General features: G+C 48.0%; 1 protein-coding gene across 3 annotated transcripts in view; it reads left to right on the forward strand.

Annotated features, from left to right (window-relative positions):
- pik3ap1 (phosphoinositide-3-kinase adaptor protein 1) overlaps positions 1–16,956 on the forward strand; it is a 148,259-nt gene that overhangs the window by 125,015 nt on the left and 6,288 nt on the right. For 2 of the 3 annotated variants that reach the window (XM_033012490.1, XM_033012491.1), the window contains exon 14: positions 85–240. In XM_033012490.1, the coding sequence (XP_032868381.1) occupies positions 85–240 (156 nt within the window). Of the gene's footprint in view, positions 1–84; positions 241–6,826; positions 7,160–16,956 lie in introns of those variants that run through there. The other variant, XM_033012492.1, reaches the window with a different exon arrangement.

Consider the following 16,956-nt stretch of genomic DNA (forward strand, 5'->3'; position numbering starts at 1 on the left):
CCATTTGCAAAGGTGTTTCTATCCAGGCAGATTTGTCAGGTGGGATCAAGTGGACTAAACGGAGCTGTTTTCTTGTCTACCTAGTGATGGAGATCACCCTTCCTGCTCGTCCACAAGACCTTCCAGACAGCGCCGAGTGTGGCGTGTACGAGACCAACCCCAGGTTCCACCCACCCTTACCGGCCCAGGACGGGATTCAGCGAGGACAGTGGAACACAGGCAGCACCTCCAGCACAGCAAGTATGAGCATGTCTAAGCAACGTTCCGACATTCTTAACTCCGTCAGCATCCGCTGTGGGAAGCACTAGATGGTGGGGTGGATGGAGAATGTGGGAGCAGTGTGTCAGTTTGTCCTTACACACACTGTACACATGAAGCCACTCTCACACCCTGCGGCCTGCGTTGGCTCCTTGTTTAATTTAGAGATACAGCGTGGAAACAGGCCCTTCGGCCCGCCGAGTCCACGCCGACCAGCGATCCCCCCCAATCACAACATGGTTTGGGAACAGCTCCGTTAATGACCGCCAGAGATTGCAGAGGGTTGTGGGCGCATCACACAAACCAACCTCCCTTCCATCGACTCCATCTACACCTCACGCTGCCTCGGCAAGGCCAGCAGCATAATCAAAGACCAGTCTCACCCCGGTCACTCCCTCTTCTCCCCTCTCCCATCGGCCAAGAGGTACAGAAGTGTGAAAACGCACACCTCCAGATTCAGGGACAGTTTCTTCCCAGCTGTTATCAGGCAACTGAATCATCCTATCAACAACTAGAGAGCGGTCCTGAGCTACTATCTACCTCTAAGATATGCACAGAATGCTGGAGTAACTCAGTGCGTCAAGCAGCATCTCTTCTGCACTGATCCCACATCCATTGTTTCCCTCAGCATGCCGAGATCGATTGATGTTGGTCTTGTGTGTATTGAACCGCCAAACAACTGTTTTTGGGGAGTGAATTTCAAAGCACGGCACGGTGGCGCAGCCGCGAGAGTCACTGCCTCACAGCGCCAGAGACCAGGATCTGATCCTGACCTCGGATGCTGTCTGTGTGGAGTTTGCATGTTCTCATGTGACCGCGTGGGTTTTTTCCGGGTGCTCTGGTTTCCTCCCACATCCCAGATGTGTGGGGTTTGTGGGTTAATTGGCCCTCTTTAATTTGCCCCCTCGTGTGTAGGAAATGGATGGGAAAATGGGATAACATAGAACTAGTGTGAGCAGGTGATCGATGGTCGGCGTGGACTTGATGGGCCGAAGGGCCTGTTTCCATGCCTTATCTTTCAATCTATTGATCGTTTCACCACCTGGTGAGAAAATTTATTCTTGCCTGTCCTGAAAAGATCGTACTTATTTAGAAACCAGAATCCCTGTTTCAGTTTCAGTCTAGTTTATTGTCACGTGTACCGAATACAGTGAAAAGCTTTTTGTTGCGTGCTGTCCAGTCATCAGAAATACAATGGCATTTTTTGAAGATGTAACAAGTAGAATGGATAAGGGAGAGCCAGTGGATGTGGTGTATCTGGACTTTCAAAAAGCCTTTGACAAGGACCCACACAAGAGATTAGTGTGCAAAATTAGAGCACAAGGTATTGGGGGTAGGGTATTGACATGAATAGAGAACTGGTTGGCAGACAGGAAGCAAAGAGTTGGAATTAACAGGCCCTTTTCAGAATGGCAGGCAGTGACTAGTGGGATGCCGCAAGGCTCAATGCTGGGACCCCAGTTATTTACAATATATATTAACGATTTAGACGAGGGAATTACACGTAACATCTCTAAATTTGCGGATGACACAACGCTGGGTGACAGTGTGAGCTGCGAGGAGGATGCTGTGAGGCTGCAGGGTGGCTTGGATAGGTTGTGTGAGTGAGCAGATGCATGGCAAAAGCAGTATAATGTTGATAAATGTGAGGTTTGTCACTTTGATGGCAAGAACAGGAAGGCAGATTATTATCTGAATGGTGTCAGATTAGGAAAAGGGAAGATGAAATGAGACATGCATGTACATCAGTCACTGAAAGTAAGCATGAAGGTACAGCAGGCAGTGAAGAAAGCAAATAGCATGCTGGCCTTCATTGCAAGAATATTTGAGTTTAGGAGCAAGGAGGTCCTACTGCAGTTGTACAGGGCCCTAGTGAGACCACACTTGGATTATTGTGTGCAGTTTTGGTCTCCTAATTTGAGGAAGGACATTCTTGCTATTGAGGGAGTGCAGTGTAGGTTCACCAGGTTAATTCCCGGGATGGTGGGATTGACATATGATGAATGAATGGGTCAACTGGGCTTGTATTCGCTGGAATTTAGAAGGATGAGAGGTTATCTTATAGAAACATATAAAATTCCGAAGGGATTGGACAGGCTAGATGCAGAAAAAATGTTCCTGATGTTGGGGGAGTCCAGAACCAGGGGTCAAAATTTAAGAATAAGGCGTGGGCCATTTAGGACTGAGATGAGGTGACATTTTCACCCAGAGAGTTGTGAATCTGTGGAATTCTCTGCCACAAAAGGCAGTGGAGGCCAATTCACTGGATGTTTTCAAGAGAGTTAGATTCAGCTCTTAGGGCTTACAGAATCAAGGGATATGGGGGAAAAAGCAGGAACGGGGTACTGATTTTGGATGATCTGCCATGATCATATTGAATGGTGGTGCTGGCGCGAAGGGCCGAATGGCCGACTCCTGCACCTATTTTCTATATTTCTATGTTAATACATGATTACAATCGATCCATTTGCAGTGTATATGGATTACATGATTATGTTTCATGATAAGGGAATAATGTAAAGCCAGCAATGCCCAATGACGGATAGTCCGAGGGTCACCAAAGAGGTAGATTGGTGTTCAGTGCTGCTCTCTGGTTGTGGTCGGATGGTTCAGTTGCCTGAAAACAGCTGGGAAGAAACAGTCCCTCAATCTGGAGGTGTGCGTTTTCACACTTCTGTTCCTCTTGCCTGATGGGAGAAGGGAGAAGATGGAGTGGCCAGGGTGCGACTCGTCCTTGATTAAGCTGTTGGCCTTGTCGAGGCAGCGTGGGGGTATAAATGGTGTCAATAGAAGGGAGATCGGTTTGTGTGATGATCTGGGCTGCTTTCACGATTTGCTGCAATTTCTTGTGGTCTTCAATGGAACTGTTCCCAAACCAACCTGTGATGCATCATGATAAAATGCTTTCTATGGTGCATCTGTCGAAGTTGGTGAGAGTTGTTGGGGATATGCCAAACTCTCTAAGCCTTCCAAGGAAGTAGAGGCGTTGGTGTGCTTTTTGGTCGTTGCTTCAGTATGGGTGGTCCAGGAGAAGTTGTTGGTGATATTGACTCCTGGGAATTAGAAGTTTTCAACCATCTCTACTTCGGCACCGTCATAGTAAACTGGGGTATGTGTACCGCTTCACTTCCTGAAGTCCATCACTATCTTGCTGACATTGAGAGAAAGGTTGTTGTCTCGACACCAAGACACGAGGTTCTCAATCTCCTTCCGGGATGGCGGGACTGTCATATGCTGAGAGAATGGAGCAGCTGGGCTTGTACACTCTGGAGTTTAGAAGGATGCAACGGGATCTCATTGAAACATATAAGATTGTTAAGGGCTTGGACACGCTAGAGGCAGGAAACATGTTCCCGATGTTGGGGGAGTCCAGAACCAGGGGCCACAGTTTAAGAATAAGGAGTAAGCTATTTAGAACGGAGACGAGGAAACACTTTCTCTCACAGAGAGTTGTGAGTCTGTGGAATTCTCTGCCTCAGAGGGTGGTGGAGGCAGGTTCTCTGGATGCTTTCAAGAGAGAGCTAGATAGGGCTCTTAAAAATAGTGGAGTCAGGGGATATGGGGAGAAGGCAGGAACGGGGTACTGATTGGGGATGATCAGCCATGATCACGTTGAATGGCGGTGCTGGCTCGAAGGGCCAATTGGCCTACTCCTGCACCTATTGTCTATTGTCTATTGTCTAACTGTTCAGCCCAGTTCAGCTCCAACTCCACCTACACGTTGGCAGATGACACCACTGTGCTGGGATAGATCATGAACAATAATGAGACAGAGTACAGGAAGGGGATAGAGAGCTTCGTAACATGGTGTCAGGACAATTACCTCTCCCTCAATGAAGGAGCTAGTTATCGACTTCAGGAAGCATGGTGAACAGCATCAATGGAGCTGATGTGGAAATGGTTAACAGCTTCAAGTTCAAGTGTGGTGTAAATATTCCCAATGATCTGTCGTGGACTAAACCACTCCCCTGTTGAAGTCCTGCCTCCCCGTTCTCTGCCCCTACCTCACTAATCTCTTCAACTCCTCATTGTCCCAAGGAATTGTCCCCTCCGCTTTCAAAACTGCTGCCGTTACACCAATCTTAAAGAAACCTGGTCTTGATCCCTCCTCTCTCATTAACTACCACCCAATCTCAAACCTCCCCTTTCTTTCAAAAACCCTGGAGCGTATCGTTGCGTCGCAACTTCATTCCCACCTCCTTGCGTATAACCTACTTGAACCCCTCCAATCTGGCTTTTGCCCCCTCCATAGCACAGAAACTGCTCTCCTCAAAGCTCTCAACGACCTCCTCACCTCTGCTGACACTGGTTCCCTCAACATCCTCATCCTCCTCGACCTGAGCGCAGCCTTCTATACAGTGAACCATAACATCCTGCTCACCAGACTCAAAGACCTCGGCATTGAAGGCTCTGCGCTCAGCTGGCTCCGTTCCTACCTTTCCAACAGATCCCACTTCATCTCTCTCCACAACCACACCTCTGCTATAGCCGCAGTCACTCAAGGCGTTCCCCAAGGCTCCGTACTCGGCCCCCTCCTCTTCATCATCTACATCCTCCCCCTTGGTCAGATACTCCGCCACTTCAATCTGGACTTTCACTGTTACGCTGATGACACCCAGATTTACCTTGGCACCAAATCCCCCCACAACCCCCCCCCTCTCCCATATCAACTCCTGTTTGTCAGTTATAAAAACCTGGATGCAACATAACTTCCTCAAACTCAACAGCGATAAGACAGAATTCCCCCTCATAGGCTCCAAAGCCACACTCAGCAAAATCAATAACCCCACTCTCACCAACGACGGCACCACTGTCTCCCCATCTCCCCAGGCCCGCAACCTTGGCGTGATCTTTGATTCCACCCTCTCCCTTGAGCCTCACATCCGCCATGTCATTAAAACCTCCTTCTTTCATCTCCGCAACATCGCCAAACTCAGACCCTCTCTCACACCGCCCGCTGCTGAAAGACTCATCCATGCCTTCATCTCCTCCCGACTGGACTATTGCAACTCACTTCTCCTTGGCATCAGCTCCACCTACATCAACCGACTCCAACTGGTCCAGAAAGCAGCCGCCCGACTCATCACCCACACCAAATCCTGGCATCACATCACTCCAGTCCTCAAACAACTTCACTGGCTTCCCATCTCCCACCGGATCACCTACAAAATCCTGATCCTCACCTACAAAGCCCTCCACCATCTGGCCCCCCCATATCTCATTGACATCCTCTCCCCCTACCAACCCTTACGGTCCCTCAGATCCACATCAGCCGGTCTCCTCTCCATCCACAAGTCCAACCTCCGCAGTTTTGGGGACAGAGTCTTCTCCAGGGCAGCTCCCAGGCTCTGGAACTCCCTCCCCCAACTGATCCGCAATTCCATGTCCCTCACCATCTTCCAGTCCCGCCTCAAGACCCATCTCTTCACCTCTGCCTATCCTTAGCCCCACGTCCCCGTCCCTTTTCATCTGTGCATTAATTGCCTCATACTGTGTTTTGTATTGAATTCTGTCTTTACTTTGTGTACTAGTCATGTCTCTACTATTTATTTCATTCCCCTTACATGTTTTTCCTCTACATGCTCAATTTTTGTAAGGTGTCCTTGAGACTCTTGAAAGGCGCCCATAAATAAAATGTATTATTATTATTATTATTGATGCCACAGCCCAGAAGAGACACACCAATACTTCCTCAGGAGACTGAGCAGATACACCATGGCAAGCACTGCTCGCATCCATATATCCCTTCGTTATCACCTCTTCCCCAGCCAACAATGGACCATTGTGGGCCCCACCGTTCTTTGGTCATTGTTGCCGGCTCTGATTTGTTCGGAATCTTTTTTGTACCTCTAGTTTCCCTCTCCCTGACTCTCAATCTGAAGAAGGGTCTTGACCCGAGACATCACCTATTCCTTTTCACCAGAGATGTTGCCTGATTTGCTGAATTACTCCAGAATGTTGTGTCCATCTTTCTTGTTAAGTAATAATAATAATAATGATGGATGGGATTTATATAGCGCCTTTCTAATACTCAAGGCGCTTTACATCGCATTATTCATTCACTCCTCAGTCACACTCGGTGGTGGTAAGCTACTTCTGTAGCCACAGCTGCCCTGGGGCAGACAGACGGAAGCGTGGCTGCCAATCTGCGCCTACGGCCCCTCCGACCACCACCAATCACTCACACACATTCACACACAGGCAAAGGTGGGTGAAGTGTCTTGCCCAAGGACACAACGACAGTATGCACTCCAAGCGGGATTCGAACCGGCTACCTTCCGGTTACCAGCCGAACACTTAGCCCATTGTGCCATCTGTCGTCCCGTTAAGTAGCATCTGCAGTTCCTCCCTGCACATAGAAAGTATGATGTCGGGTTGCATCTTAGCTTGGTTTGGCAACAGCTCTGCCCAAGACTGCAAGAAATTGCAGAGAGTAGTGGATGGAGCCTAGTCCATCACACAGACCAGACCTCCCACCATTGACTCCATCTACACTTCAGAAAGCAGCCGACATAATCAAAGACCTGTGTCACCCCAGTCATTCCTTCTTCTCTCTGTTCCCGTACAGCACAAGACACAGAAGCTTGAACGCACGCACCACCAGACTCAGGAACAGCTACTTCCCCTCAGTTATCAGGCTTCTGAACAGTCCTACCATAAACTAAGATACTCACCTCTACCCCACTGCGGACATTGGACTTTGTCTCTGGAACTGAGCGCTACGATGCTGAGATTTATACTCTGCACTTTGTATCATCCCCTTTGTTCTACCTGTTGTACGAGTTTGATTTGATTGTATTTATGCATAATATTATCTGATCTGATTGGATAGCATGCGAAACAAAGCTTTTCACTGTACCTCAGTACACATGCCCATAATAAATCTAATCCTACCCATAAACCTAAACTGTATGTTTCTTTGAAAATAGATTTTATTCTTCTTAATAATAGTTTCCAGTCAGTCTTTGGTAGCGGGACAAAGCTGCATTTCCAGAATGCCACAGAGGGCTGTGGAGGCCACGTCAAAATACATGTTTTTAAGGGGTTGATTGATAGATTCTTGATTAGTACGGGTGTCGGGGTTATGGGGAGAAGGCAGGAGAATGGGGTTAGGAGGGAGAGATAGATCAGCCATGATTGAATGGCGGAGTAGACTTGATGGGCCGAATGGCCTAATTCTGCTCCTATCACTTATGACTTTGTGAATCGGATGAAGATTCATTGTAATTTCCCTGTTGCTATTTTAACGTTAATGTGGACATTAGATGATTCAATGGTTCAATGGTACTTTGTTGTCACATGTACCGAGGTACAGTGAAAATCATTACTGTGTACTTTATGTAAGCCCTTAGATACATCCTAGATAAGCGCCTCTCAGTTGGTGTATGTGTATAATAGTAATGCACTGAGCCAGTATACAGAGTCGCCAGATTTGGCACCATTTTCAAATCCCAGTTGTTATAGGTGTAGAGTTCTTAATCTGACTCTTATTAGAGTTCTTAATCTGGCAGGCATCTGGTAGAACTGCAGCTGCTGAAATTCTGAACGATTCACTAAGTGCTGGAGTGCTAACGCATCCCTGAAGATAGGTCCCGATCAGAAACGTCACCGATCCATGTTCTCCAGAGATGCTGCCTGACCTGCTGAGTTACTCCAGCACTTCGTGTCCTTTCTTGGTGTTTTTGTCCTTGCTTAGGTAGAGCAGGAAGAATGGTTCACATCATTCTAACTGTAGTCCCACCAGAGCTCTGTATAATTCCTGACAAACATTTGTCCTCACATCACCTTGCAATGAGGGCCAGTGCAATGCTTCTGTTTTTTGTTTTTTTAAATTTATTAGAAGCAAACACATATTATAAACATTTCATGTATATCAGTTGTACATTATTAATATTATCAATTGTGGATTGGTTCTGCTTCTAGTTTTTTTTTAAAGATAGGAAGTAAGAGAGAAAGAGGAAAAAACCCCACAAATGTCAATATTTTTTTTTAAATGGAATGATTTACTAATAATACATCTTTGGAGATTGGTTCGTGGATTATAAAGTATAACTTTACATCTAATCCTGAGTTCAAGCTTCAGTTAGGTTCCCGTGCTGAACCGATCTACCTCTTCAAATAGTCAATGAATGGAGATCATATTCTGATAAAAAGTTCTTGTTTTAATTGTGGGGGTTATAGGGCCTTTCCAAAATGTTAGTGTTAATTTTTTCCCAGTTATACTGTAGCCAAGAAAGTTTATTTGGCTTGTTGTGAGTGTTAGACTTTGTTCTGATTTGCCAAGTATTATTAGTTTTGAATCGGGATCCAATTTAGTATTGATAACTTCAGAAATTATTCTAAAAATATCAATCCAGAAATTTTTGACTTTTATACAATTTACAAAAGTATGTGCTAGGTTAGCCTCTAGATGCACACAACAAAAGCTTTTCACTGTACCTCGGTACACGTGACAATAAACTAAACTGCACTGATCTGCGCACATTCATCTTTAGTAATTCATGTACAGTTCCCTCTGTTCACCAGCACCTTTTGTTAGTTTATTTTATTTTAGTTTAGTTTTTCGTTTAGTTTAGAAATACAGCGCGGAAACTGGCACTTCGGCCCACCGGAGTCCATGCCGACCAGTGATCGATCCCTGCACATTACACTATCCAACACACTAGGGACAATTTACAATTATTACCAAAACCAAATTAACCTACAAACCCTGTACATCTTTGGAGTGTGGGAAGAAACCGGGGCACCTGGAGAAAACCTACGCAGGTCACAGGGAGAACGTACAAACTCCGTACAGACAGCAGCCGTAGTCAGGATTGAACCCGGGTCTTTGGCGCTGTGACGCAACAGCTCTACCCCTGCGCCACCGTGCCATCCAGCATTTCACTCTTTCAGCATTTTAAAAATACACTCTGCTTTTCCGTGTGTCCGCTCTATATTTATTTCTGTCACGTTCTCACTTAACCATGTCCCCACGATGACACTCCACATCTTGCATCAGAAGAAACTTGGGATACGTTGCATCTTTGACGTACGTTGGGGAGACTATGCAGCTCCGATCCTGTATCACCCTCATTCTGCCAGTTATACCCTCATAAAACTCACATCTGTCCACAATCTATTCATCTCTGATGACTCTATCCAATGCAAACACTATTATCTAAGTAAAACGCAAAGTACTGGAGTGGTGCAGCGGTAGAGTTGCTGCCTCACAGCGCCAGAGACCAAGGTTCGATCCCGACTACGTGTGCTGTCTGTACAGAGTTTGTACGTTCTCCCCGTGACCGCGTGGGGTTTCTCTGGGTGCTCTGGTTTCTCCAATACTCCAAAGATATACAAGTTTGTAAGTTAATTGGCTTGGTAAAATTGTCAATTATACCTGTATGTGTGTAGGATCGTGCTAGTGTACGGGGATCGCTAGTCAGCGAGGACTCTGTGACTGTTTTCGTGCTGTATCCCTTAGCTAAATTAAACTCAGTGGGTCAGGCAGCATCTGTAGAAGAAATGGATAGATGATGTTCCGCCTTAGGACCTTTCTTCAGAATCGGGTCCTGACCCAAAACATCACCTGTCCATTCTCTCCACAGATGCTGCCTGACCCACTGAGTTGCTCCAGCACTTGGTGTTTTACACAAGACAGGTACATGAATAGGACAGGTTTGGAAGGATATGGGTCAAACGCAGGCAGCTGGGACTAGTGTAGATGGGGCATGTTGGTGGGTGTGGGCAAGTTGGGCCGAAGGGGCCTGTTTCCGTGCTATATGACTCTATGACTATTCCATCATATGTGGTTCCTTGTGTCACTAGTTTCTAAGTGACATGTTCACTTGTGCCTGTTAATGGATGTTACCAGTTTCTCTACCACTGATGTTCTCAAGATCTCTCTTCCCATTCCCTGTCCGTTCCTACATTGGGGGCTTGCACCTTTTAACCTGTGGGAACGATTGCGGAATCCTGTCAGCTTTGGCCAATAGCAACCAGCGTTTCACTGTATCAGTCACCACCTCCTTCAAACCCATCAAAGGCAAGTTATAGTCTCACAGCACGGAAACAGGCCCTTCAGCCCAACTTGCCCACACCCACCAACATGCCCCATCTACACTAGTCCCAACTTCCTGCGTTTGGCTCATATCCCTCTCAACCTGCCATATCCATGTACCTGTCTAAATGTTTCTCAAATGTTGGGATAGTCCCTGCCTCAACTACCTCCTCCAGCAACTCGTTCCATACACCTACCACCCTTTCTGTAAAAATGTTACCCTTTAGGTTCCCACTAAATCTTTCCCCCCCCTCACCTCAAACCTGTATCCACTGCTTCTCAATTCCCCAACCCCTCATTCTCCTGCGCTCCAAGGAGTAGAGTCCCAGCCTAGTCATTGCGTTCTGGTGGTTGTTTTTCAGCTTCTGTCTAACTCATTTCTCCAATTATTATTTTTGTTCATTTTTGCCAGTTTCTTTGAGTTTGGAGATATTACACCTCCTTCCCTAAATCTAGACTATCTGCATCTTCATCCACCCAGGTCAGACAACACAATTCTGTTTAATTTCTCTGTCATTTTCCTATTCCCCAGCATAAGTCTGAGTGCATAAGATCTCGCAATATCTTTGCTAACCTTTTTGTTTTTAATCATCTATTATAACCTTCCACTGTTATGTTTGCTGCTGATAACTCTTATATTTTGCTTTCCTTTTGACTTCAGACTTTACTGTAGAGATACAGCACGGAAACAGGCCCTTCAGCCCACCAAGTTCGGACATTCCATTACTTGCACTAGCAATATCCTACACATTAGGGACAATTTATAATTTACAATTTACTGAAGCCTATGAACGTACAAACCTGTATAACTTTGGAGTGTGGGAGGAAACCGGAGCACCTGGAGAAAACCCATGCTATCACAGGGAGAATGTACAAACTGTGACCAGACAGTACCCGTAGTCAGGATCGAACCTGTCTCTGGCGCTGTGAGGCAGCAACTCCACTGCTGCGCCACTGTGCTCTTACTGTTACAACCAAATTCCTGGTTGTTCTTTACAGTGTTCTGAAATATTTCAAGTCCTCAGGCTTGTGATCATTTGTGATGCATCTCATCATTTGATATGCACCTTTTACCCAGAGTAGGGGAATCAAAAATCAGACAACATGGGTTTAAGGTGAGAGGGGAAAGATTTAATAGGAACCTGATGGGCGACAGTTTCACTGAGAGGGTGGTGGGTGTGTGGAACGAGCTGCCAGAGGAGGTGGTTGAGTTGGGTTCAATAACAGTATTGACATGCACTTGTACATGTGTGTCATTGTGCCGCCCTGCTCCAGAGTGTGCACCCGCTCCAAAGTTTAATAATAATAATAATACATTTTATTTTTGGGCGCCTTTCAGACATCTCAAGGACACCTTACAAAGATTAACAGGAATAAAAAACATATAATCAGAATAAAATAAATAATAAAGACATCACAGAAACACAAATTAAAAACAGAATTCAGTCCAAAAACAAAAAATCAAAAACACAATGTGAAGAGAGAGCAGCGGCAGCTAAAGCGCGCCAGCGTCCACACTCTCTTCACGGCAGCCATCTTGGACAAAGACTAACAGGATTACGTACAGACAAAAAATCAACCCCCCACAAAGGATACCACTGTGGGGGAAGGCACAATGTCCAGTCCCCAACCCGAAGTTCACCCAAAGTCAGGCCTATTGAGGCCACCGCAGTTGCCTCTACAGAGGCCCGATGTTCCTGGCCGTTCTCACCGGGTGCTGTTGCCCCGGCGTCGGGAGAGTCCACTCAGCGGCTGGGCCACCTGGAACGGCCGCTTCCTGACTGGGGACCGCGGCTTCCGAAGCCGACAAGGCCGCGCCGGTTTGGAGCTCCCAGGCTCCCGATGTTGAAATCGGCGCCGCCCGCTCCGCTCCGCAGACCCGCAGCCCGGAGGTGTTGAACTCGGCGGTCTCAGCTCACCGGAGCTCCAGCGCGTCGATCCAGCGCGGCGAACCAGGCAAGGCATCGCCCGCTCCGCTCCACGATAGCGCTCCAGCGCTGTGCCGCCACCGAGGCCGAGGTGCTGGGTGGTCCCTGCCAGGAAACGGCGCTCCAAGCCCGCTGGTAGGCCACGAGGACGGGTCGACGGGCAGCCCGGAGAAAAAGCTGCCTCACCGACCAGGTAGGGACCTAGAAACAAAATTGCCTCCTACCCCCCACATTTAAAAGTCCATTTCTCCAAACGGACGAGACACAGGACTAACTAAAACCTTTAAAAAAGCGAATTAAACGGACGGCTGCTGGTTAGCAGCCGTTCCCCAAGATGGCTCCTCCTCCAAAGTTTACACCCGCTCCAGAGTTTATATCTGCTCCAGAGTTTACACCTGCTCCAGAGTTTACACCCGCTCCAGAGTTTTACCCGCTCCAGAGTTTATATCCGCTCCAGTGTGTACATCCGCTCCAGAGTGTGCTCCCGCTCCAGAGTTTATATCCGCTCCAGCGTGTACATCCGCTCCAGAGTGTACACCCGTTCCAGAGTTTACACCCGCTCCAGAGTGTACACCCGCTCCAGAGTTTACACCCGCTCCAGAGTGTACACCCGCTCCAGAGTGTGCTTCCGCTCCAGAGTTTATATCCGCTCCAGAGTGTACATCCGCTCCAGAGGTTACACCCGTTCCACCGGCTCCGGAGTTTACACCTGCTCCAGAGTTTGCATGTTTCCCTGTGACCATGGGTTTGCTCCGGGTGTTCCTGTTTCCTCCCACATCCCAAAGACGTGCGGGTTTGTAGTTTAATTGTCCCCAGTGTGTAGGGAGTGGATGGGAAAGTGGGATAAGATAGAACTAGTGTGGACGGGTGATCGGAGGTCGGCGCGGTTCCACGATGTACATCTAAATTCCAGAGTTTGATGTATAAAAACAATGTGATAGAAAGAAGAAACACTGGTCCAGAACAAGGGGTCACAGTTTAAGGATAAGGGGGAAATCTTTTAGGACCGAGATGAGGAAAACATTTTTCACACAGAGAGTGGTGAATCTGTGGAATTCTCTGCCACAGAAGGTAGTTGAGGCCAGTTCATTGGCTATATTTAAGAGGGAGTTAGATGTGGCCCTTGTGGCTAAAGGGATCAGGGGGTATGGAGAGAAGGCAGGTACAGGATACTGAGTTGGATGATCAGCCATGATCATATTGAATTGCGGTGCAGGCTCGAAGGGCCGAATGGCCTACTCCTGCACCTATTTCTATGTTTCTATGTTGAGATTAGCTTGCTATCATTTGCATTGAGGTGCATGAAGCTCAAAGAGAGATCAATATAAATAATAATGGAGGCGGAAGAGAAGGATCCTTACCCAAAACGTAACCTATCCATGTTCTCCATTGATACTGCCTGACCTGCTGAGTTACTCCAGCACTTTGTGTCCATGGATGATAAGGATAGATACAACAAATGCAACAAGGTGGCACAGCGGTAGAGTTGCTGCCTTACAGCGCTAGAGACCTTGCTTGATCCTGACCACGGATGCTGTCTGTACGAAGTTTGTACGTTCTTCCCGTGACCTGTGTGGGTTTTCTCTGAGATCTTCAGTTTCCTCCCACACTCTAAAGACGTAGAAGTTTGTAGAATATTTGCCGTGGTATATTTATTAATTGCCCCTAGTGTGTGTAGGATAGTGAATGTGCAGGGATCGCATATCAATGCGGACTCGGTGGGCCGAAGGGCCTGTTTCCGCGCTGTATTTAACTAAACTAAAAAAGAAGAGTCTCGACTCGAAATGTCACCTATGCTCGGCCTGACCCGCTGAGTTACTCCAGCACTCTGTGTCCATAGATTCAGCAACAAATATAACAGTGAATGGATGCAAGGCAGCAGACTGGGGCAGAAATTGTAGTGTAGTCATTGAAGTGCAGCCTTGGTATGACAGAATGATCTAGATTTAGGTGTAAGTGTTCAGGGCACTGGGAAGTGGGTATAGAAGTAGTCGGATAGCAGTGGGGAAGAAGCTGTTCTTAAGTCTGGATCTAGACACAAAAAGCTGGAGTTAAGGGCCTGTCCCACTTGGCTGTCATTCGCGCGCCATTTACGCGACCTGCTAGCGTGTGGGTAACGCGGGACGGGCACATGGAGTGGCGTGGAGGAGTGTGGACTTCGTCCTGAACTAAATCTTTGCCCGCCACCGGCCTGTCGCGTAACTGACGGCCAAAGTGGGACAGGCCCAAGACCCTGGCGCGACGCAACGTCTCACCTCCAACAGCAGCAGAAGCAGGCAAACGATCCCCGAGCTCGGCCTGGGGCTCACGGCCGTTGCGGATCCGGATCCGCCCCCACTCCTACTCCCAAACCAAGATGATTTGAGATAGACACAAAATGCTGGAGTAACTCAGCAGGTCCGGCAGCATCTCTGGAGAGAAGCAATGGGTGATGTTTCGGGTCGAGACCCTTCTTTCAGACTGAAGAAGAGTCTCGACCCGAAACATCATCCATTCCTTCTCTCCAGAGATGCTGCCGGGCCCGCTGAGTTACTCCTGCATTTTGTGTCTATCTTCAAATGACGTCACGCGCTCCAGACGGCTGTGCGGGCGCACGACCGTCGCACGTCAGTCACTACCGGCCTGTCATGTAAATGACGGCCCAAGTGGGACAGGCCCTTAATTCACCGGATCGAGCAGCATTTCTGGAGAAAAGCAATAGGTGACATTTCGGGTCGAGACCCTTCTTCAGTCAGAATGGTCTCGAACTGAAATGTCACCTATTCCTTTTCTCCAGAGATGCTGCCTGTCCCGCTGAGTTACTTCAGCGGTTTGTGTCTATCTTCGGTTTAAACCAGCATCTGCAGTTCCTTCCAGCATCTTAAGTCTGGATGTCTGGGCTTCCAAGCTCCTGCATCTTCTCCCAGAAGGTAGAAGAGAGAAGTGGGAATGACTAGGGTGGTGACGATACCTCCATCCTTCCTGATGCAAGGCCCTGTTGATGGACTGGGTGGGTGGAAGTGTCGAGGCTGCGATGGACTGGGCTGTGTTCACCGCAGGTTCAGGTGGACAAGAGCAGAGGGGTTGCCAGACCAGGTCGAGACGCATCCCGTCAGAATAGTTTCTATAGCGCATCTGTAGGCGTTGGTGAGAATCCTGGCGGACATGCTGGCTGAGTGCCGTGGCTGCACAACCTGGCACCCGCCCGAAGGGCCAAAGGCTCATCGGGCCGCGAGGGAAGCCGCCAAGCCCAGACCCTACTCATTCCTTGAAGACCAGAGAGCCGATGAGGAGGAAGGAAGATGTCGGACTGGAGGAGGGTGAGCCGGGGTAATGCCTTCAGCGCCTTCAAGGTCGGCTGCCGGAGGCACCCCCGGGACACACAAGATGGCCGGGCGAGGAGAGAGGAGGAGAGGGACATCGTTTTGCGGGCTGATCCAGTGGATGGCGACAGAGGCAGGCCTGCAGGAGCCTGGGGCTCGCGTGGATCGGGAACAGCTCCTGTACATCGAGCGTGCGGGCAGAACGGACTTTGGAAATGGGCCAAAACATGACAGCGCCCCACATGTGTAAATATGCAAAGATAATTGAATTGTGCAGTTGCACGTGTGACAAATGAAGCACAATTGATCTGATATTATAGAGGTGTACTCAGTCATGAGAAGAATAGATTGGTTAGACGCACAGAGTCTCTTGCTCAGAGTAGGGGAATCGAGGACCAGAGGTTTAAGGTGAGGGGGGAAAGATTTAATGGGAACCTTGGAGATAACTTTTTCACACAGAGGGTGGAGGGTTGTCTGGATCGTGCTGCCGGAGGAGGTAGTTGAGGCAGGTAGTATCGCAATGTTTAAGAAACATTTGGACAATTACATGGATAGGACAAGTTCAGAAGGATATGGGCCAAATGCAGGCAGGTGGGACTAATGTAGATAGGACATGTTGGTTGGTGTGGGAAAATTGGGCCGAAGGGCCTGTTTCTATGACACTGTGACACTACTGTGTATCACTCTATGACACTATTGAACCATTGAATCTTATCAGACATCTATGGAAGTAAATTCGCTGAAGAACGTTATTGATCATTGCACCAGTGTGATGCGACCAGGTTAGGTTGCTGGCTAATGGGTACCAAGCAACGTGAAGTTGTCAACCATGTCTACAGCAGCTCCGTTGAAGAGGACAGGATGATGTTATAGACAATAGACAATAGGTGCAGGAGTAGGCCATTCGGCCCTTCGAGCCAGCACCGCCATTCAATGTGATCATGGCTGATCATCCCCAATCAGTACCCCGTTCCTGCCTTCTCCCCATATCCCCTGACTCCGCTATTTTTAAGAGCCCTATCTAGCTCTCTCTTGAAAGTATCCAGAGAACCGGCCTTCACCGTCCTCGGAGGCAGAGAATTCCACAGACTCACCACTCTATGTGAGAAAAAGTGTTCCCTCGTCTCCGTTCTAAATGGCTTACTCCTTATTCTTAAACTGTGGCCCCTGGTTCTGGACTCCCCCAACATCGGGAACATGTTTCCTGCCTCTAGCGTGTCCAAGCCCTTAACAATCTTACATGTTTCAATGAGATATCCTCTCATCCTTCTAAACTCCAGAGTGTACAAGCCCAGCTGCTCTATTCTCTCAGCATATGATAGTCCCGCCATCCCGGGAATTAACCTTGTAAACCTACGCTGCACACCCTCAATAGCAAGAATGTCCTTCCTCAAATTAGGGAACCAAAACTGCACATAATAGTCCAGGT

This window comes from Amblyraja radiata, chromosome 37 (genome assembly GCF_010909765.2).
Source record: "Amblyraja radiata isolate CabotCenter1 chromosome 37, sAmbRad1.1.pri, whole genome shotgun sequence".
Taxonomy (NCBI): domain Eukaryota; kingdom Metazoa; phylum Chordata; class Chondrichthyes; order Rajiformes; family Rajidae; genus Amblyraja; species Amblyraja radiata.